Here is a 24945-nt window from a genome sequence, read left to right as displayed (position 1 = left end):
TGACCACGGAGTCATACCGACGATCACGCCGTGACCGCGGAGTCATACCGACGATCGCGCCGTGACCGTGAGTCATACCGACGATCATACCGTGACCGCGAGTCATACCGACGATCACGCCGTGACCGTGAGTCATACCGACGATCACCCCGTGACCGCGAGTCATACCGACGATCGCGCCGTGACCGTGAGTCATACCGACGATCATGCCGTGACCGCGAGTCATACCGACGATCACCCCGTGACCGCGAGTCCTTTCGACCGCGAGTGTCAAGTTTCTATAGGTACCTGAAAAATTGTTACCCATTTTTTGGTTTTTATAGATCAGTGCCACAAACGGTAAAGATTGATTTTGTATGCCTTTTTTGGTAACTGCAATACTTAAGACTTTCTTTTTATGCACAGAAAAAAATCCCGTCCCGTCCCGTCCCGAAAATCGGGAAGGAAATAAAAATCCCGTCCCGTCCCGTCCTGAACTAAAAATTCAATCCCGTCCATCCCTACTATAGAGCTATATTATAATTTTGAAAAGTTATTTAAATACAATTATATTGAATTTGAAGCAATTTTGTTACAAAAGTTATAGGCTATTATATATTTACATGAAATTATGTTATTTGACAATTTCTATATTATATTGTATTAAATTGATTACCTATTGGTCTGCATGGACAATTAATTACTATATATGGTTTGAAAAGGGATTAACATTTAGATACAATGAAAAACATATGGTGGAAATTAAATTATTCTATTGAAAAAATATTAGTGAAAATATTGAATTGTTACATGATTTGCTGTTTTGTGTTTAAAGTTTACTTTGTTAGCCGACTAGTTGTGGCAAAACTACCTAAGCTGTGTGAAATTGAACAAACTTTGTCGCGTGTCCTAGCTAGGTTTAACCGTATCGTGGTTTCTCAGGTAAGTTTAAATTGAGAAACACTTTGTGCTAAGCGTATTCTGCACGAGAGACATGTTTAATTTATTTTTGAAATTATTTTACCTCAGATTTTTACGATTTCATGCAATAAGGAAAACTACACAAATATTAGAGTTGACATCTCTATATTTCTATAAAATAACACCGTTCACCCTATAAATTGAAGTGTCTTTTTCAGTTGTACGATTTTTAGTTCTATTTGCAATTTTCAATACAAAATATTTTTATACTGTACGTGAGTTTTCTTCTAGAAAAAAAAAATTGTTTTCCTCCCGTCACTTAAATCCTAGTATGATGCAATGTCGTCAAATTATTCCACCCGAATAAGTCGAATTTGCTCCGTTAGTCAAACATATATTTACTTTTGACTAATATGTTTACCTTTTCAATAAAATATCAGTGAGTATAAACTTCCTGGTAGTAATACAATGTTCTCTTAACTTTAAGAACGTTTTCATGCAGAGTTGAAAACTTAGAACGCATATGGAAATATACAAGGATTAGGAATAATGGTTTCATTTGAATGAAATGTCTGGTTTCAAATATCCACATATTCACAATATCAAAGTATATTGTTCACATACAATCATTTTAATACGAATAAGTTCACTTAACTTCAAGAACATTTTCATGCAGAGTTGAAAATTTGGAAATATACAAGGACTAGCAGAGTACTCGTCCTTCGTACGGGATTGGCATATAAGTATGAAATGCTTATTGCAGTTATACTCAAGCCTTGCGTTTGCAATGAGGGAGGACACAGTTTGATAAAACTTGCTTCTTTACATTTACAGTATTCTATAGTATTACACATCTACCATGGCCATAATGTTAAAATTCCTTTACTAGTAAACGACATAGTCTCTTGGTTAGTGATTCCTATTCAAGTTAGATTTGCTAGGTTGGCATTAGTGGTTGTGTCATAGCCTACCCTGCCAGGGTGATGTGAATGGATGAAGCCACAAACATCCTGCTTAATACCAGCTCAATTCAGGCCGGACATAACTCGGACTCAGTTACTGTACAGTATAATTTCATGCTGGTTTGTTGCTTAGTCATGGAAATGAGTAGGATTTAGCACTGCTCCCTGTGTGGAGTATACACGTGCGAGTAAGTGTGTGAAATGTAAAAAGGTAAAGAAAAATGGATGTAGAAAACTAGGTATATTTCGTTTTTGTAATTATAAGTGGTTTTATTGCGATGTCAAAAAATAATACCTAATAGGTTATAGTAAGGGGTTACCCCACTAAGAAAGGCTTACCCGGAAAACCCATATTTTTTATGGTCTACAGCTTACAGGGCTCTCAACCTCAGGGTTAAAACCTCCTAGGGGTTGAAGCTAAAAATAAATTAGAATTTCGTTAAGTTTAAACTTGACTATCCCAGATATTTATGCATAATCGGTATTACTACTAATTACTTTTATATCTTTCACATAATCAAAATCATTTACGTTTTGGCTGCCAAAAAAAACCCGAAAAGGTTGTATCTTTTTTAAGATAACATGTGAACATGTGTTTAAATTGCTTTATGTTCTATCCCCACAGAAAACAGTTAATACTGGAAGTTATGATATTATTGCTAAAACTTAAACGCAATTTGGAGTGTTTTTTATTGATTACCATACATTTTTAATGTTTTAAAACAATTGTCGTAGGAAATGTTTTAACTGAATTTTCAAGGATATACAAAATTGTAATTGAATTCTTTTAAATATAAAATACACAAGGAAAACGTTTTGCAAAATGTCAAATCCTACGCTTGAGCAAATCTTGTACACAATTAACGTGAGTTTTACATGACGTGAACGAAGCATTAATTTCTACATTCACAATTATTACGAGGCGTTCATGTAATCATTAAACCTTTATCACAATTGTTCGTAGGTCAACACGTTAGACTATGTATCTAGAGTCCAAGCCAGAGTTTGTTTATAAAGATAAAAGAGTGTACACAGACAAACACTATTGATAATTCTTACAAAAAAAAATACATATTTAAACATTTGTAAATTATACTACTAAAACCATCCCAAGTTTCTATTTACATAATGATATTTACATTACCAAGGTTTCTTCGCATGCTCTTTTACATGAAGCTCAAAGTGTAACACTGACTCAAAAATAATCTGCATTCGTTTTAGCAATTATAAAATTGGAATTCAGTTCAACTCTTATACCTAGATTTTTAGTTTATTAGTGTGTTTATACGTACCTTGGTATCATAATACAAAGGTAATGTAAAGCTACATTTCATTCTTATACTCTGTACATTACTAACCGTTTACTAGAAAACCGTTAGTGATGCACAGTAATCAAATTGTTTAATGCTACAAAATATTTACCTGAATTCGGTTGTAATATAAGCAGAGCAGAGTAAAATTCCCCATAAAGCTGAGTTTTAGGAGTTTCTTTAGTTAAATCGGCTAATTAAACGTTCAATGATGACGTTGGTTACACTAAAAATTTAACGCCTATTTCTTGATTGAAAATGCAAAGCACTGTTTAGTAAGCAACTACTTTATCTATTCAGTTACTACTAAACTTTACTTTGATACTTTAATATTTTTCATTAAAATGGCGACCATACAAAGTAGGTATTTTATGACAAGTATGAATGGAGATGAGTGTAGGATGAGTGGCACGATCTTGTAGTCTTGTTAGTGACTAAGGCCGACATATCCTTAGACACAGCTGTTAATTAATAAAGCTACCTACAGATAAATATATGAATGCAGCTTAAGATAAATAGTTGAAAAGGTGATAGTGTAAATAATTTATAATATAATTATTATTATCCTATAAATTCACCTAGATTTAAATATTATTCATAATATTTCGTGATATTTTGAAAATATTAACAAGTAAATGTTTATTGACCTATGTATTCTAATATCAGAGAGGATAACTATGACAACAGATGCCAACTGTTTCTGGCCAAGATATTTCAACCTGACAGCTCGACCTTAACTGTTGCTACAACAAACAGACTCAACTCTCTACAATATCTTTAACATAATTATATCATCTATGAAAAGTAAAACTAATGTTTTGGTATGCAAAAACTTTATATTTTACACAAAAATGTTATTAAACTTGAGAGTTCGAAAAGTAAAAAGATGTTTTAGAGCGTGTAGCTACGTCCTTGAAATATTTTTTACTTAAAATAATAAATCTAAAGATTAAAATATTTTTCGTTGAAAATATTGTTGATTATTTATCAGATAAATAATTAAAAAAAACTATGTTAGATGATATATTTTCATTGCAACGTTACGTGTATGGGTAAAATCAGTATATTATTAATCCATTTTTCAACGTGTAAGGGGATTTTATATTTTAATTGCATAGTAAAACAAATCCATTCGCTTGTTTTCTCGCACCCATACGTTTCCAAGTGTCCCGTGAAAGGCTCAAAACTGGACCCATTAATCCTTAAAAGCCTAATTAAATGGCTATAAAACAGCTGATCCTAGTCAGTAACAGGACTACAGACTAAAAAAAATGCTAGAAAATTAACCTTCATTTATATTCCAAATTTACATAACGAGCTCTGCATCTTTCTCTTAAATCATTAAATTAAACCTAATTTAAATAAATATTTTATTTTAAAGTAATATTTGTCGTTATTTTATTCTTTGCACAGTGAAAAATATCTCATTTTGAGAGACACATAACAGTAAAGCCCAAAGTGGTACGAAACTCTAACCAGATGAAATAGGAAACCAAGTGACGTTTTCCCCGAGAGAAATATCGCCTTCATTTCCAGCCCAATGGCGTTGCCATGACAACATTACCTTTGTCTTAAACGCATCTATCTTACAACATGTAATTAGTAATGAATTCATTATGTTTATTCTTGCTATGTTTATTCATGTTTGCAATGTTACAGTTGTCACAAAACAATTTTAGCTGCTAGTTTAATTTGGTAGAGTGAACTTTGAATTTTACTTATGCTCTTAAACAGGTGATGTATTTGTTCCAACCATTTTTGTCATATAATGGTCATTGATATATTTAAGGTAAAGTTTACAAGTTTTATTTAATTTTAATGAGTTTTAAGTGGTATATGTGTAAGTGTTTCTTCTTTGGGATGTTTGTGATGTCATCTCTGAACTACTACAAAAAAGAGTAATTAAGGGTAAAATTTCAAATTGTGTATAACAACTTTATTTGTTATTTATACTATTATGAATTTGTGCTCCAAGCCAATCCATACAGTCTCACACAAATCTAACCATACAAGAATACCCATTTATTTGTTTCTAAGGGCGATACTACAAATATGTATATCAAACTCAATCAATTTTGAAGTCAAACAGATTTTTTTTATCTTGTCCATATATTATTTGTAATTAATTTAATATGTTTTGTTCTTGCAATGTAATTTGCAATGTAGTTTTTGTAATTTTTGCAATTATTGTTATATATCAAAGTATTCATAATAAAATTAAGGCTTTAGTTAAAATTTTGAGGAATGAAAATACTATTCTACCAATCCTTAACAAGTGTTTATTCAAACTATTTACTTTCAAGATTGCTTGTCAAAATGAAAATGTTTATAAAATAAATCTACATTTCGTATACCCACGTTTTTCTTGTATAAATAATATTTAGTTGTATAGAAAACTATTGTAGCTCTGACATTTGAGAATGTACAATTGGAGATATTAAAAAGGTGTAGTTAAAATTATTATCCTGTTTTACTATGAAGCTAATCCAAATCAATGATTAATACATAACTGGAAGATCAGGTAACACATGAAATTCAGCATGCGGGTCATCAATGTGTGCAGTTAAACAACCAACATACGAAAAAGTTAATACTAAGCAGTCATGAATGCCAGATTCATAAGTTCCAATAATACAAAATATAAAGTAAATCTAGCTATAATGTCAATTAATTATCGTATGATCTCTCTGCTAGCTATACAAGTTTTATACAGGGTGTCCATAAAAAACGTTTCAGGACTTTGGGAAATGAATCCCCATACTAAAAGGAAGAAAAAAGTTTATGGGAAGGTATGTCCGAAAATGCATATTAACCCAGATATCCGCCATTTTGTTTTTATACAAAAATATTTTTATCTGTGAAGTTTTTTATTCGACGATTATGAAATTTGGTATACATGTTAATATACACAAGACCTATAATAGAAAAAATAATAAAGTTGCTCCGATTGTAAATTTCAAAATGGCGGCCGTTTGAATTTTTCTTACTTAAATAACTCAAAAACGGCTAATTCTATGAAAAAATGTCAATATTACTTTTTTTTGCATTTTTAATTTCCTATCAAACGATACCAAGATCAAAAAGATCGGACAAAAGATAACTGAAATATACAGATTTTTGTGTAAAAATAAGGCAAAAATTAAGGGTTCCTCTACTAACTTTGCCTTATTTTTACACAAAAAACTTTATATTTCAGTTATCTTTTTTCCGATCTTTTTGATCTTGGTATCGTTTGATAGGAAATTAAAATGCAAAAAAAACGTATTCTTGACATTTTTTCATAGAATTAGCCGTTTTTGAGTTATTTAAGTTAGAAAAATTCAAACGGCCGCCATTTTGAAATTTACAATCGGAACAACTTTATTATTTTTTCTTTTATAGGTCTTGTGTATATTAACATGTATACCAAATTTCATAATCGTCGAATAAAAAACTTCGCAGATAAAAATATTTTTGTAAAAAAAACAAAATGGTGGATATCTGGGTTAATATGCATTTTCGGACATACCTTCCCATAAACTTTTTTCTTCCTTTTAGTATGGGAATTCATTTCCCAAAGTCCTGAAACGTTTTTTATGGACACCCTGTATATTCTCAAGCTTAAAGAACTAAGAAAATTTTGAAATCTTTCGTTCTAACTTATGTAGAAAATTATATTACCAAATAAACAAAATATAGGCCTATTTAATATAATAAAACACATAATTATTACAAGAACACACTAATCAAAGGCCGCTTAAGCAATGTCGGAGGTCTGATCTAATAGCTATGTAGTTTAACCGTAGATGCTATTTTGGATCACAAAGCTACAAAGCTTGGAGATCATGTCCAGCTTAATGGTGTTTGCTGATGGGACGACGGACTGGCCTGTTTGGTGAAGAGACGCCATTATGGACGGTAAATTGTGTCATAAGCTGAAATATATACTACTTAGAATTTATACATAAATAAATATGTTTTCGTTTACATGTTTAGGGCTTTTAATATTTTCATTGTAAGTTAGGTTTTAAGAATACATTCCCCCTCTTAAATGTCTGAACTCTAAATTTGTTTTTCGATGTTGTATGATTATTTTCTTTAATTGTCAAAAGTAAATATTTATAAGTAAATACATTAAAAAGTTTTTTTATGTATTGTTAATTTAATTAAAACTCGTATTAAGTGTGAGAGGTCATGGCTTGGATTGTGGCCATACCAAGTGCCTACTAACGTTATTTATTAATTAATCAATACCATTTACAGTTATGCAATACATATAATCATACTTTATAAAAGTTATTATTGTATAAAGGCTAGTCTTTTTTTTAGTAATTTGGATTTCTCAACTTTAGAATGTAATGTTTTGCGTTGTATTTCATTGCATGTTACATCTGCATCAAAATTGCACTGTATTTTTTATAATAAATAATGCTGAATCGAAACGTATGGTCTGCAAATATTGGTATCACATTTGAAAAATTAATTGTTAAATTAAGAATTCTTTAAGCACCCACACAAGCTTAAAAGTAAATTGTTTCATTTACTAAACAAATAAGAGTGTAGTCGTAGTAGGTACAATTAAGCTCGATTGCTCATATAATTAATTGAATAATTAATTAAATAGAAATGCAGGTAAATGAGCTAAACGACTGTTACATTTATATACAAAAAATTAAAACTGGAGCAATTAAAAATATGTTATCTAACTTTTGAGGAAGCTTATTATTATTTTTCACTGTTCATAAATTTATACTAATTTTGACAAAAAGCTTAACTAAGATAATGCTGATAAATTACTGCAATAAAATTAAATCGATATTTTATACAATTTAATCAACTTCAAAAACAAGCTGAAAATTGAAATTAATATTTGTTAATTAATTTAGAAAATATTACCTTATTAAATAACAACAATAATTGAGTCTAATTAACTTGTTATCAAATTTCTCATGTGAGCCAACTACAAACCTTCTACTCGAACGCAGCTGATTTGCATAACAAGAATCTTCAAATCATTCCACATCAATGAACCGATTTATTGGCCGTCAAACACTTTTCACATTTTGGTCGAGGCAAAACTTCAACTGATTAAACATTCTTGTAGCTAAGGTAAGTTTTTCTTTTTAGGCTGACATGTAAGTTATTCATTTGCCACCTCAAGCAGTTTTCTACTCTTATAAAACTGCACTACAATGTTATTCCTTTTAAAAATGGATTAGTGTCCCATGATATCATATTTTAATACGAATAAAAAAACTTTACTATCTCTCTATAGGAATTTATAAACACATTAAAAATGAGATATGGTGTCTCTTGCAAAGTGTCAATTGGTTGTAGGACGGTATTTCAGTTATTGAAGACAGGGTTCGAGTCAAGCCGATCACAAAGATATATAGATATATAGATACAGATATAAAGATATATAGGTAATGACGTAATCAGTTGGCTTGAAGTTCATCTTTAGCTTTAGCCCCTCATGTAAAATAAGAATGCCAATGGTTTATTACAAGTTAAAACTTTTTATAGATCGAAAAAATACTCTACCCAATAAGCAAAAAAATTGTTAAAAATTGTCAAAAGTTGTACAATTGTTGTATAACAATTTTAAAACATTTTAATTTAAACTTCATATTACAACAATTTTAATATAAAATCGAAACAATTTTAAAATTGTATACTTAATTGTAAAAAAGTATACGTACAGAATAAAAGTACATTCATTAAAATTGAGGTGTACATGTATCTTAGGGTTAAACAAAAGGTGCATAAGACCCTTTTTTAACCCCTATGAAAAATTACGGACCAATTTCAAAAATAATAAACGTTTTGATAGTGTTAAAATAAAACAATAAAAAAGGAATCCATTTTCTGGATAATTTTGACAAAACTGGTAACGAGCAACATGAAGCTTAAAGCCAAATCAATATCTCAATTGTCTCAAAGTCAGTGTTGTTATTGTTAGCATTTCTTCTTTTTCAGTGAAATCGTTAGCTTTAGGGAAAGGTGGGGATGTTATTTGTTTGAAAAACATACTTGTTGTATGAATAATATTCTGCGCGCTTGTTTCAGTGTAATCTTCAGGGGTAGGAAAATAAATATGATTTAGTCTTCTATTGGTATAAAAACGTAAAAGTATTCAGAGGAACAAAATATGTTTGTTGTGTACTATTATTTTTTTTCTCGGAACATTATTTAGATGAAACGTTAGGGGTTGAAATATGAGTCCGTACAAAAATAAATAAATAGTCTTACGTGTAGTTTTGTTTATGTAAAATTGTATTTTCAAAAATTAAAAATAATTTCTATAACGAGGACGTTTTCCAGAAACATAATCTATGTTGCAAGACCTTGCTTTACAAATACACTATCTTAGAATATAGTAATTGAAATATTGCAAAGAATCAAAAGAATAGAGAAAATGAGTTGGGGATGGATACAGTTCCATTAGAATATTAGATTTTTAGATGCCAAAAGACCAAACGATGATTTATTGCCAGTAGGCTAGCGTTAAACAGCTGATCAGTGAAGGCGACAATAATTGATTGTTGTATCAGCTGATAACTTGTCTTCACTCAAAATTTCTTAATAGTTAATGGTGCAAAAAAGATTATAAATTGCTTTTAATGAGATATAATAGACATAATTTTTTACGATGGTGTTCACTGTGTATGGCTGCTTATATATTAAAGTAGTAAATGTCAGGGTGCTCAGTTGTATTTAATTTACTACTTTAGGTTATAATCTTATTTCCTTAATCCAAAAAGAGAGGATCTTAAGATATTATCCGTTTGATTTTATATTTTTGTTCCTTATTGATTGTATATCATGCTATTACTTATTTATATTAAAAAATTGTTGTTTATCTTTTTCTATACTAGTAACTTCGGTAAAAGATATGATTAATACTATTATTATTTAATTTTTATACTGTTTATTATAGTTTCTTTACATGGTTGGTTTTGTTAGTAATGTGTGTAATACAAAAAATCAAATCATTTGCTTATTGTTAAACTAATTTTTCGTCGCATGAAATTATTCATACCTTCATTTTCATTGGTTAACAACAATTTGAACTTAAATAAAAAAATGTTGATAGATTTTACTATCGTGTTTCCCAAGTAGCTGTAACATAATTACTAAAATAACTGTGACCAAATATCAACAGCCTAACCAAAGTAGTAAAAGCAATTAAAAATAGATGTGTCAAAGAAAAGCGTAGAATTTTATTAGTATTCTTGAGAAAGGAGAATTTCCATATGAAAAAGTAGTTACAATATACATATAAAAACTTTATTTATTAAAATTCGGACACACATTACAACATGAACAGATCAAAACATTAAAACTAATGTATTTACACGTAAAACACAATGATGATTACAAAACAAATATTTACATTGGTTAACTAACAATATTAACATTCAGTGTCCAAAAATTAATCCTATTTGACAGACACATTTGATAAAAAAAAACTTACTTTAACACTGTACAAACAATTTTATTATCGCTAGATGCATCGGGCTGGTCAAATTGACCCGATTAAATAAAAAGCTATATACCCTTAAAAGGAAGTATTACTAGTGTAAATTTGTTTCAAAATTGAAACACAAGCGTAGGCCTATTGTTTTTGTGTTTCTGTACAAAACGAAAAATTAGGTAAAGCCAAAAATTGAACCTGGGTACATAATACATTTATCCTACATTAAATTCGTAAAATACAACAACAAATTATATTTTTTTCTTTTTATCCTAGTAATATCTTATTAAGAAGTAAAAAAAAACAATGTAACACAATAACACAAATACAGCACGGTGACATTTAAAAACTTAACGTTAATTAATCATTCATGACGAAATAACATTGTCATGAGTAGTACTTTAGTGCATTTATCTAATAATTACTTATCTTACAATCGCAATTATTTTATCACATTCTTCTTTTTCATTATGTGTAAACGGTGAAGATCTATCCTTTACTACTTCATACTGCTCCGGCTATTTGTGTTCTAAAAAGAAAGAAAAATTATTAAACTAAAAACATTCAAAACATTTACTTCTTAGGACTAGATTTCAAAAAACTCCTAATTAACACTACTTTAGGCCTAGGCCAATAAAATAGTGCAATTTGATCGTGGTACGATTCTTCTTAATTATTCTTCTTTTTTCTTCCGAATTCATTAAAACGCCCTTTCTCTTATTATAAGTATGCCAACTACAAAATCACATAATCATTTCAAATCAACCAATATTGGAAATAAATGTTTATTCATAAAATATTTTTTGGGCTTTTATATGTTAAATACTTATTTGATATCAAAAATACAAAACATACATATATTATAAATTAAAAAAAGAAAAGAAACGCGCTATACATTAAGATTTACCTTTTTGCGTCTTTTTATAACCTTGTTATTCTTTTAACCTTCTCTGCTATTTAAACGATTGTATGTTTTGAAAAGTTTGGAAACAGTAATATGTTCTGAAAACTAGAATCTTTCCAAATAGGAGAACGATCGATTAGTCAATTCATATAGGACTGGATGATAAATGGAACGTCAAATCAAAACGTATTTCCTTTTTCAATGCTTTACGTGTATAATACTAGTGATTTATGGAAATCCGACGCAGTTTTGTTTCCTAGCTCTAAATTTAATACAATTTTACAATATATGTTTTTCATCGACATATAAAAATAATAGTTGTTATTACATTTTAGATTATACCCTTTAGAAAACATATCATCCCTACCTGTTTTTGGGAAAGGTTAAGTCAACATTTAACCATAGCTCACAACCACTAAAAGACCCTGTAAGACTAAATTACTTATGTAATACTCATCAGAAAGATCAAAAACGTGCTTATTCAGGCCATATACCGATAGCATTATCATGGGTTTGACTCAATCCGGTGCATTTTCTCAGATCGTCTTACTTTTACAACAGACCTGTTCCTGTTTGTAAATTATGTTTTTTTATTTTTATAATTTTTTTGTACGTTTGTTATGTTTATATTCTTATTGACATTTTCTGATGTCCCGAACAAGCATGAGCTGTCGCACGGAATGATGCATGATTTTATGAGAATTTTAGTATTACTTAATGTCTAACAGGACAAGTGCTAAAATATGATTTTAAGAAACCTACCTGTTGAGATTCCGTTTCTTCGGCTCATCCTTAGGCGAGTTCCAAGACTGCACTTCCCCGCTTCCCACCAACATGTAGAATGTGTTGGTAGTTAGCAACGCTACCACAGACACCCAGAAAACCGATCTCCATTGCAGCATTGTACCCTGGAACCACAAATAGTTTCAATCTGATTAGATCTTTGGTCAAAAAAGTATTACTCATGAGCCCCCTCATCTGCTGAAAATTTTAAAGAAAGAAATTTATTTTTTAAGGTAGGTTATGACGTTTAAGTAAGCCAACGTGCTTATAAGTACTTCAGTTCACTGAGAAGTAAGGTACAGAGAAAACAACCAATAGTACACTTAAGGGGTGTCTAGCACTAGTAGCTGGAGTCTAGCGTTAAGTCCAACCCTGCTCCTCGTCCTCATGTACTACAAAGCATGGTGTAGGAAGACCCTGTGCCCTGTGCAATAGGAATTTCGCACAGGGCTTACCGCTTCAGCTCTTCCTTGCTCTCCACAAGCATATTTATGGCACATCTTAAAGCACATACCTGCATGGCCATCCCGTGAGCAAATTGTCTCTGTACATACTTTTCTGGGGGTAAATAATAGTTTAACCATACGTTGTTTTAGAAATGTTTTCCCAGAGAATTAGGCAAACGAAGAAGTTAAGGCTACTTGGAACATTTTAAAGAAACTATTTGATAACTCTTAAAAATGAACTGGCTGTACTAAAAGCGTAAGAACTTCGCTGAATTGATCACAGACTGGTGGTGAGGTGTTATTTTCTATAGAGGTTAGCCGTAATTTTTACTCAAATATCCGCATCCATCAACTCCTCGTTTTTGCCTGATAGAATATTCCAAAAATTCAAATGTGCTTAATTAAATATGTAAAATAGTTCTGGATTCATCATTAAATATTTTCATCAAACTCACAGTACTATCGGTACAGCTACTGAAGCTCGTTTTTAAAAATGGACACGAACTCAATGCATACTCTGACATACACACAACACTTTCTTGTTTTAACCAACAAAATAAAAGCTAAGGAATCAAGACTTACATCAGGTGCTAGAAGCCCAGCAACATAAGGTGAGAAGATGCCTCCAAGACCTCCCAAGGCCATGAACCCCATCAAGGTCCCTGAGTAGTTGGGACTGAGGTCGAGGGTGTTCACAGATAGACTGGGGTAGTAGAACCCCATGAGCGCCATGCCGAGGGTGAACATGGCCACGACCATGGTGCTGTCACATCCGGAGGCCATGGCTCCTACTAGACCAATGGACGGACCTACAGCGGCTGTGGGCACAACAGGGAATATTGAAATATCTCTTTACTGGATGATACGTAGCAGTTTATTTTTAATTTAAAAAACGGTTAGGTAATGCTATTGAAAATGTATTGATTAAAAGGAATATAGTTAAAATGTTTAAGTGATAGTGTTTAGCTCAGCAGGGTTATAGCAAGCCTTTGAACTAAAACTGTAACCAAAAAGGGGTGACTACTGAACATTTCTTTTTTTCAGCACAAGAAACTCTAAACAGCTAGATACTTATTCTCACTTGGGTAGCAAAAACGTCCTAGGGCAGTTAAATATTCCAAAACATAGCTAGTTAAGATAGTGTTATAAAACGGCCCACTATGGTTTGGAAGAGAATCTAGCAAGCTTAGGTTTATATGCACATCAGATTAAATTTCTTTGTTATCAAAATATAATGCCTCAAATATAGGCTTTAACGAGCAACTATTTAAAAATGGAAGCCTTTCAAAGATTTGTTGATTTTTCAAGTTTGAATATTTAAGCGTCTTAAATTTTTCACTCAGTTGTTTTTTTGAGCTCAAATTTGCGCCATTGTATTTTACTAGAAACTGCTTTTAATTTTATTTTAATATCAACCTAAGCTTTTAAATTTTGTTCCGACTTCTAGGAGGCGCCCCCTGTTAGGGTAGTGTACCCCTGAAAATGGGCTTTATGACCAGTAACTTTATTCTTAGTTTGGTAGCTCCATCTTTTTTAATTTTGTATATCAAACCGTCTTGGAACTTTTTTGGCACCCTGTATATTTAGTTATAATAACGGAATTATTAGTAATCACCACTGGTATTTACTCACCAATTGTTGTAAATAGTTTACGGACGGACGTGATAGACATGTAGTCGTTATGTAGAAGCCAGTCTGACACCCATCCTGAGACAACCGCCACAACTGTCATGGCGGCGTAGGGGATGGCCGTCAGGAGACCGTTCTGGAGGGAAAAAACAGATGTTCTTTGACAAATGAATAGTCATCTAACAGCTCTACACACTTTTTTTGGTGTTCAAACAAGTATTTTTGATGAATTATTAGAACGGACAGTGTTTTTGGCATAAAATTGAAAAAATATCATTTGGATCTGGATCTTATTGTGTAGCCTACCAGCAAAATCCCTATATGAACATCAAAAAGTAAAAAATTGCTGTCAACAACTTTTAATTTTTAAATAAACCAAAATAAGAACCAATGTAGGATTTACAACTTGTATGTAAGTCTTACAGCTTTCAAAATGTTATTATTGCATGGTGAAACAAGAATTAAACTTGACAAATCCACCTATCTCTTCGGAGAAAAGGATGATTTCCCTCGGCTCAAAACGTGTTTGTAGTTGAGATTTGAAAAGTCTCAAATTACCATATTTAGATAGGACAATGGAATATCTGATTTAATATTTAAAGTGGGTACCACAAACTTCAATTGTATTTAACTGTTTAAAATTAAATCTTTTAAATATAAATGAGTTAATTTCTTTCGACATAAAAGAAACTGCAGACCACCACTTCTTAAACTGGAATATATAACAGTAATATTGCAAAATGTATTTATACTCACATCCTGTATTTCAAAGTGTAAAACATCCTTCATGTACTTTGGCAGCTCAGTGACAATGGAAATTATTCCCCAGTCGTGTCCAATCTGAGCAATGAGGGTGCCCCACAAGGGTAGACTAGTGAGCATTCCCACCCAGGGGGTAGGGGGCAACTGGGGAACAATAAATATACATCAGGTAAAAAAGGTTTCATTTTGTATGTTGTTAATAGTGATTTGACATTAATAAGAGATACATAGCCTCTAATACAAGGCCGTGGCATTGGTGTGTGTTTTGTTTGGCATGAATTATTGTGTTGTAGTATTTTAAAACTAAATTTAGCGTTTGGCTCAAAAACCATTTGTTATTTTCAATTTTCAATTTTACCATGACAAGTATTAATTTGAATTATTTTACCTATTTTGAGTAGGTAGGTTGTGAGAAGTGGTTAACTTTACAATGTTTACCCTGTAACAAAATGTTACACTTCATGTAATTCTAAGATTTTATTTCTGTGCTAAAAATGCTGTTTTAGTAGCACCTCCCAACTAACCTTCTTTCCATGGTTGAAAGGCATGCACTCCCCCAGGTAGATACGTTCGTTTTCAGTAATGAAGGGACTTGAGCTAGGGTCATCATAGCCGAATATAAGCCACACCAGGGTCCAGACGATTCCAGCTCCGCCGTACACATAGAACATCAGGGGCCACTGGCCTTGAGATTGTCCTAGGATAAACCCGCTTAAAGCCATGGATAGGATGAACCCAATATTCTCTCCTGCAAACAACATTGCTCATTAGTGCTGCATATCATGAATAGTTTTTTGTACAAGAAGATAGATAAGAATCTTCTTGCGGGATGAACGTGTGTTTTCAGCTCTAGTGCCGGAAATGTACTTTTACGAGCAAGGAAGAGCCTGAGTGGCAAGCACGGTGCGGAAATTCCTTCCTCCACTGTGAGCGTTGTAAGTACATAAGAGTATGGGGACGGTGTTGGACTTTGCCCTAGACACCAGCAGCTAGTGATAGACACCACTTAAGTGTAGTATTTCCTCTATACTTAACCCTAAAAGTTTCCTAAGCCCTTAATCCAGTGTATCATATCATGGGTGTATCATATCTAGTTTTATTTTAATTATAATTTATGTAAATTAAAAACCAACCTGCATAGACTAAGGATCCAAGTCTGCTTTTCTCCGATGGAGGCACCCATTTGGCAAGAAGAAGGTTGAGGCATGGGTAAAGTGTTGCCTGTAAAATAATATTTGTTAAACATAAATTTACAGCTTGGTTCATGTTGGGTGCAAAACATTTGTGTTGATTCTCTCTGGAAATAAATATTTGATAAAATACATCTCTCAAGCTATCTTTCAGTTATTAGACTGTAAAAGTGTGTTGAAATAAACAAATGGCATGTTAAGCTCCGTATAAATTTGTATCAACAAATTAACTGACTTTTCTGGAAATTTTTTTACAAAGTATAATTACGTAAAACCCATGGTGTACAGTTAAAATCAAATACTATCTATGAGTATTAAAATAGCTTTTGTATAATTCTAAATAGAGCTTTACTCAAACATAATGTTCTTTGATATCAAAACTACTTCAAACTCAAAATGTTTAGATAACAGGGTGTGTATCCCAAAGCATAACACGTCTATTTGTATTAGTAAGACAATTCAACCTACCAGCCCAGCTCCAGACAGCACCCTGACGAGTAAGAACCCTGCAGAGTCAAAGGCAGCGATGGCCAGTGGGGTGACAAGGTAGCTGACGGATGAGAGTAACATCCCAGCGGCCAGGAGGTACCTTGGACCGACCCTCTCCACCAGGAGGCCAGAGGGCATCTGGAGAGGAACGTAGGTCCAGTAGAGGGCACCGAAGATCATACCTTGGGTCTTTTCACTCCAGGCAAACCGGCCGACCTCAACCTACAGAGGGGTTGGAAATTAACATGTCGACAACTTTGAGGTTTAATGACTAATGGGCTAGCCAATTTTCAATTTATCTCAATAACTTAGGATCTAAGGCAGATTAGTGAAATTTTGTGTACAGTATGTCTTACAATTTTCTTTATGCCCATGAATTTCAATGCTGCACTTTAGAGGATGACCACCACTATTTAAAAATGGTTATTTTTTTTTTAATTGTTTCTTTTCATTAAAAAGAAAACTGTGGGTAAAGCTATAGACTAAAACCTAACCTAAATTAAGGTTTTCCACAATTGTGGCCTCTTCTGTAAAATACCCCAATGCTATGTCATTACACTTAATCGTAGTAGAATTAAGGCAAACAATACTTAAGATTTGCATCTTGGTTGTCATCAGATTTGTATAGTGTTTTAAACACACCTTTCCATACGTATGTACTTTGGTGGTATCAGTATGAGATACTTACATCGATTACAAATTAAAAAAATTTTATAAGAAAATTACAGCTAAAGGAACCAAATTTACCTTTTTTCAGAAAATATTAAACAATAATGAAATAGTACTAAAAGAGTACTCGTTAAATGTGTGTCAATGTTGCTATACATTTCTGATTGGCTCTGTTTTCTTCTCCTTCAAGGAGAGTTTTTCTGTATATTTGAAGTTTTGTATTGTTTATCGTGTGGTTATTTTACCCCAAACTTATTAATACACGTATTTTTACTCTATATTAACATTAAGTTTAGTTTAGATGACTCTATTTTATTTGATTTGTCTGTACATATAGTTAAATAATGTCATTTTAATAAATATCATACTTGATAATAAATTATTGAATTGTAATCGATTGATATTATAAGTTGGAGTTTGATAACAATTCATATTTACATTTTTTTAAATCAACACTCTGTCGATAATTTTATTGATCTCCAAATATGATGTCAGAAGTTTCACAATTTTACTGGCTGGAACATTTATATATTTAATGGAAATATTTACCGTCTGCAGTACAGCATCTCTCGTAGTTTGATTCAACAGTTTTATGAAGTAGGGACATGCCTCAGGATCTGGGTTGTCAAATGATGATGATGACGCAGTAGGTACGACCATCTCAGTGATGGCGATACCAACCGCATACTTCATCATGGAGGCGATGATCGTGCCCAGAACACAGATGAAGGTGATGAGGTACCTCTGGGGCACTCGGAGCTTGACTGGGAACATACAAATTACCATATATCACTCTTGGCTCATAAATCAATTCTAGTACGTGATGGTTGTGATTTTGAGCGATATTAAGTGATATTGATATCATTGAGTATGAAATGCAGAATGGTACCAGTACGATCTGGTTGGTTTAGGTGCTTATATCCCCCACAAACTTAAACTAAAATTTATTTAAAATTCCGTTAAAGAATTTGTCTGAAGAGTACGAACCCAATATGAGGCAACAAATATAAAGTTTTGAGAATGTTACTATTCTTACAACTATAATTACATGGCATGATTATAGATTTTCAAATCCAAAGGAAGTCCTGGTCCAAAAACGAAAGAATGTTTTTCTTGTTTATTATAAATGTGTCTAAGGAATATATGTTGGCCTTAGTCATTAACAAGACTACAAGATCGCGTCACTCAGCCTACACTCATCTCCATTAATTCTTCGCTTAAAATACCTATTTTGTCTGGTTGCCATTTAATTGAAAAGTATAAAAGTATAAAGTGTAATCATCATTCGGCCCAATGATTGGAGTGTGATATGTTTTTCAGGTAATTTAATAACACGTACGATGCTGATCAAGAAGTTATTTAAAAATACAAAATAATTCATCTCGATTTTCTCCAGCCATTTCACCTCTATCAAATCAGCAAAGAATTGATTAGACAATTTACTTTAAGACTAATGAATTTATTACTTTTAATGAAATAAAAAGCTAAAAAACTTGAGTTTATAGAAAAATTCCAGACTTTTCAAACGAAAAAAAGAAAAAAAATATTTATCTAAAACCCTCTGCATTACGTAATTGCAAACTCGAATTAGCAAATTCTCACCTGAAAGTTTGGAGCAGTTCATCGTGATCCAGTAAAGTTGTACTGTACCCGACAACCACTCTCCGCTCGTTTTATGCACAAAATCTAATCATACCTCTTAAGATATTGTCACAAAGTTATAATTACAAAACATTCTAGATAGTGATACAGCGCTGAGTGTTATTGAAAACAACTCGAGTAAATACCAGTAGTTACTTTGTTCATAACAAGCAATTTAATGTTGTGTACTCAGCAAAAAACTTTAGCATGTGGGTTCAGAAGTTCATTTATTGAAAGGGTTTGATAAATTTGTAATGAATTTGTATTAACGTCAATGGATGAGTACTTTTGATAAAAAGGGAATTTAATGTAAAGTGACTCATAAAATAGCACTTTGTACACTTCTTAACAAAAATTACTGGAATTATGTTTGTCTTAATATTTGGTAAGGCAAATAGTGAGCTCTTAATGTACACAGCACTCTCTTTTTAGATTTTATTTGTCTTCTAAACTATTATTAGCCTTTAAAATGTGAAGAGTTTGTTTATACTCAAAAGGACTTTTTAAAATGTATATGACCTGTACCTAATAATCCAACATCCAGTGTTCAGTTTGATCATTAGAGCGGTTACTTTTCTAAAAATCTACAGATATTTTCACTCAGAAATCTGACTTTGGTCCTAAACTATTATCCGTCAAAGCAATTATTATCTGAATCAACTTGGTTTAATAAATAATACAGAGTTTCAAAGAAAAGTGAAAATTTAACAATAGATGTATTTACGAAATCAATAATTAGTTCAAATAATTGTAATAACTATTCCGATGTATAACTGATTGATAACTTTCTTTAGGTGTTATAGGATAATATTTTACGACGTGTTTTTGAAATACCTATTTAAGTAACATTAAAAGTATGATGACATGTTTTGTTTTCCTCTTTATATTACTTAAAATTGTTTTGTTCGGTAAAATATTAAATTCCGTAGAGCACGCCGGGAATAATTGAAATTAATATGCAACTGATATGTACTCACGAATAAAACAATTTGCAAATAATTGTTGACTAATAGTTACAACCTAACAAATATCAATACTCATGTTTAAAAATCAACCTTAAGGCACTAAAATTATTGAGGATTTGAAAATTCCCTCAGGGAAAAGAGTGTAACAAAGGAAATTATCTTTAGGTGTGACAATAAACTTAACGAACCGAAAATAAGGGTCCAATCTCGTAAAGACATTATCGTTTTCGCAAAGGTTTTTCGGGTACTTGGTTCCCTCGTCGAAAGAAAAATAAAGTAAATTTATGATATGATAAAATTATATTATATAAGGTTTGTTGGTTCATTAATTATAGTTTTAATACAATATGTTTGGCGTAAGTTTATTTTATAAAAAATAATTAAATTAGTTGTTCCCTTTAAATGTCATAAAGATGATCATCACTAAGAAGGTTATTATGTATTTAAATATCTTTAAGGAATCGTCAAACAATATTATTAGTTTGGATTAAATTTGGTGTTCAAAACAATTCGAATCGCTTGGTAAACCTAGTTGGAACATTTAAATGACTTGACAAATGTTTTTTGAGAGATTTTATAGCCAGTTCTATAATTAAAATACAAATAAGGGATTGTATCCTCAGTAAACATAATGTTGGTGATTTATTTCAATCAAAAACCTTAGAAAATTAAACGCAATGTCAGTGTAAGCAGGTGAAATATTATATTTTCGCTTTTAGACACTAAAAACTGCAGATGATCAACCTCAAATAACATAAACGAAATAAATACTCGTATTTATAAACAATTAAACAAAAACATCCGCTTCCGCAAACACTAGTGCAGATAAGTAGACAAGTGCTTGTAGAGAAGTGGTAGATAAGGTAGACACTCTACATCAAGTAGAAAGATCATCTACTTCAGTGAGTAGAGAACTACAATTAACCTGCATTGATAATAATACTATGTAGATAGATACATTCTATAATTCTGAACCCAAACCTCTTGTCTTTAAGCGAATGTTCAGAGTTCATAAAAGCTTAAATACTTATTTCTGAACTATTGACTACAATTTCATCAAAGTTCGAAGTTCAGTTTTTCTCAACCCAAGTTCAAACTAGTTGAGGTTCACTTCTGAACCTCTGACGTAAGATGTTTGTTTGAAGAATACTTAAGAGATTAACCATGTGATTGTGCATGAGTGTTCAAGAGGTCGTTATCAGTTCCTCGAGCTATTGATAGCTCAGAATATTCATACTATCATCTTATTAACTCGTGGTTTCGCAATTCAAGGTTAATCCGTTGAATTATTCTAGAAATTTCCATTTAACTGTTTATATACTTAAAAGGTTAATAATTATTTTAAGTGTCAAAGGATGCATATGCCACTGAATAAAATCACAGAATGATAATCTTGATTTTTTGAGGCGATGATATTTTTACCAAAATGAATTAAAACACAAACTCGTCCGGAAATGTGATTGGACAAGAGGATTAAGCTTAATCAAACTTTGTAGTCGCATCTGATGAACTTAACAGTTTGATTTAATAACTTTAAACTGTTTTAAAGATCCGAAGTTTAACGATTATTAATCTGCTGTCTCAAAAATCTATTTTAACTGTCATAAAATATAAACTTATCATATAATAGAGGATTAGTGTGTTCAAAATATATTTACACGATTATATATACTAAATAAAGTCTATTCCGTATTAAATCCCTTTTATAGCATAACTTGAATATAGTATTTCCAATCTTTAAAAACTGCAAGATTTATATGAAAGATAATTTAATAAAGATAACCCTGTTTCAGTTCGTTCCGCTATTCCAGTCTGTAGCAGTTTTGTACAACAATATCTCAAACATAAAAGTAAATATTGTTTAAATTCTATGATGTTTATCCAAGACCTGCAAAATAAAGTGAAGTATCCCGAATTCGGTTACGTGATTCCTTGGAAGGGGTTAACTAAAAATTTTCGAGTAGGTAGGTTTGACATTCTTAGTCTTTTAAATGCATAGAATAATCACGTCAAATATTCTTTATGGTATTAATATTTTCTTAAGCTTCATTGATTAGTTTACATTGCACTCGTAAATCAAAATCAACCATCGCAAGTGACTATACTGTTGAAAACTGTAATAATTCGATTCAAAAACTTATAAATTATATTCACTGATTTCATTGTGCATATACCGTACTACCAACAAGTATTTTTCTTACAACTTTTCATACTATAACATAATTTAACACATATTAAAAAAATTACAAAACTATGTGTACTAATACGATTTGCATGAAATGTACAACACATTATTTGAGCCCTGAACTTGGACTACTTAAAGCAGCAAGCATCAGTAAGTTGGTATGTAGTTCTATATCTTATCTGCATATATTAGGTAACTTTAACAACGCTATCTAGAGCACACGATCCTATAGAGCACTTGATCGTACACTTTGGTAAAGACACTATGAGCAGAGTACATTTCAGCTTGCATGATAAGCAGTTTTTAAATTGAACATGTGAAAGCATCTTACATGAAAATGGGGACGTTAATATTTCTGAAAGGATTTCCATAAACTGTGGCATTTGAAGAAACAATTTGGTTTAAATTTTTTTTTCTAAGAGTTTCAAATGGTTTAAATCAATGCTTAAGGTTAAGTTCTTTAATAAAAGGTTATTGATGAAAATTGTTTTTGGATATTTAATAGCATTGTTGGTCGTAGCCACTCTATTGAATGAATGAGTCTTTAAGTAACCTACAAAACATATTATTTCAATACAAAAATTTATTTAGAGGTGGAAAAGTATTTCTTTAGACACCTGTTCTTTCGAACTAATAATCCGAACTCGGTTATAAAGGTTATAATTTATCTCCATTGTGTAGGAAAATCTTTATTACGAGTGATACAAAGACTCGTTAATCGTTACTAAAACTTCGGATATAACATTTTTCTTCTCAAAAGCTTGCAGTAATGTTTAAGAAAACACAATCGTGCCATAACAAATTCTAGTTCGAGTGCTTACTAAGAAAGCAAGCTACTATTTTCATTTTTCAGTATTGCAGCTTACTAACTCTGAAACCTTTTTTTGCCTATTTTACTGTTACGGGTTATAATGTGCATATGTATTTGTAATTTCAATTTTTACATTTAAATACTCAAATTCCATAAGTATAATGTAGCAAAGATATGTTTTAACTATGCGTATTCTTTATACATTACAATAGTTTATCTTGCTAAAATGTTTAGAATTACTCTCATTTATTTATATATACAATAAGATAAACATTAACTTGGTTTCTGAATAGTATACTTAATGATTGATTTGGTGTATTTTTTTAGTTCGATTTTATGATACAAATCTAATATGTAATTTTTAGGTTCAGTTTTAAGCATACAGGAAAAACTTGGAATACCTGTATTATGGTGTGGACATCAAACGGTCTCTAATTCAGAACAATTAAAATTATATCTTTACTTTAACGTAATAAGGTTCGTTTTTAAATAATAACTAGCAGCTGAACCCGGCGTTGCCTGGGTCAAAATAAAATTCACAATAATGGTAGTACAATGTTTTTGATTGAGGAATACATTATCTTGCGCTTAACTAATTTAAACGATTAATATCTCAAATGAAACCTTTATTGCTATGAGTATTTTAAGACCCAGACATAAACAACTACAATGGAGTTACGTATCATTGGTTGCAGTTAAGTAGTAAAATAATTTCAATTATTGTTGATTCGTGATTCATCAGCGTGCTTAAGGTACGTCCGATCTTAATATTCAATAGCTCAAATGAAAGCTGGTATCTTACTGAAGGCTCTTAGGCTTAAACATATAGGATATTGTAATTAGAACTGGTGAAATATATGATTAATTAAAGTAAGAATTTGCTAAAAATCAACTGTATGTTTATTGGTCTATTAAAACGACAGATAAATGAATAAATATGGTTGATGTCAAGTCAAATCTGTGCGCACTTTAATTTATGAATTCTAGAAATAGATCGGGTAGAAAAGCTAAATAAACTCGGAAAAGAAAAGCTAAATTTAACCACTATAAGAAATGTACAGGGTGGAAGTTTCTTTTGTGCATAGCTAAATATACGTAAGATAAATGAAGTGTAGTTGTGCGCCTGATTTTATAGAATAAAATCTGTGCGTAATTTTAAATTAAATTCAAGACCAACATTATGAAAAGCGATCCCGTAGAAGAGCCGAACCAACTCGGAAAATAAAAACCCATTATTTTTTATATATAGATTCTAATAATTCTAACCTAATAATTAAAACACTTACCGATCCACCGTAGCTGTTTCGTGTAGGCAGGATTAAGTATCTTCTGGGAAGGAAAAACAGTGCATAGCAATGGGATGTCCATCGTTGAGTGACTACGGTATGTCAGTCAACTAGACAAGCGAGGGGATCAATATTTAAACGAACGGTCCAAAAATAGCTTATGACACGTCAGAGATAACCTAAGTAAATATAGTAGTATCCGAGAAAAGAATGGCGATTGATTTCATTCATTGTATTTGACAACGGATTTTAAATCGAGTGCAGGGCTGAGTGCCAGTTGCCTAAAAGATTTGGCGAGGGCTATTTACAGCCTGGAGCTTGGCGGGCCAGCCAGGTATCAATTACCGGCGGCGGGTATTGGGGTGGATAGGTCGTCTAGGTGGGGGATGATTAGCAAAACTTGTTTGAGGAAAAAACAGTTATAACTTAACCTAACCTAGCAAAAAATGCTGATCATGAAAAAATATAATGAAGGTTTACTGAATCGGTATTTTCAACCGATGTTGGGGTAGCCCAGTTAAGACTGTATCCGGTTCCCGTTACATCCTGCCCACTAC

At 31.6% G+C, this 24945-nt stretch overlaps 1 protein-coding gene across 1 annotated transcript; it reads right to left on the bottom strand.

Annotated features, from left to right (window-relative positions):
- Positions 1–12766: 12766 nt before the first annotated feature.
- LOC129003555 (putative inorganic phosphate cotransporter) lies at positions 12767–19124 on the bottom strand. Its single transcript, XM_054431851.1, has 9 exons — positions 19103–19124; positions 18050–18264; positions 16811–17053; positions 16286–16373; positions 15677–15900; positions 15147–15296; positions 14394–14526; positions 13344–13579; positions 12767–12859 (listed from the first exon to the last, which is right to left on the bottom strand). Exons 1-9 carry the CDS (start codon positions 19122–19124, stop codon positions 12767–12769), a joined length of 1404 nt encoding a protein of 467 aa, XP_054287826.1.
- Between the last annotated feature and the right edge of the window lie 5821 nt (positions 19125–24945).

Source organism: Macrosteles quadrilineatus, unplaced genomic scaffold (genome assembly GCF_028750875.1).
Source record: "Macrosteles quadrilineatus isolate MER2022 unplaced genomic scaffold, UCM_ALF_1.0 Scaffold_9__3_contigs__length_116548681, whole genome shotgun sequence".
NCBI classification, from domain to species: domain Eukaryota; kingdom Metazoa; phylum Arthropoda; class Insecta; order Hemiptera; family Cicadellidae; genus Macrosteles; species Macrosteles quadrilineatus.
Note: the sequence above shows the minus strand (reverse complement) of the source record. Positions and strands in the feature narration are given on the sequence as shown.

Bases quoted from the DNA above. Each gene is read 5' to 3' on its own strand.
- LOC129003555 (XM_054431851.1), bottom strand. From the start codon at position 19,124: ATGAACTGCTCCAAACTTTCAG. The intron at 15,901-16,285 runs GTTGGTTTTTAA...TGTTGTTTGCAG, and splicing joins TGGATCCTTAGTCTATGCAG to GAGAGAATATTGGGTTCATC. The intron at 14,527-15,146 runs GTGAGTATAAAT...TTTTCCCTCCAG, and splicing joins TACACTTTGAAATACAGGAT to AACGGTCTCCTGACGGCCAT.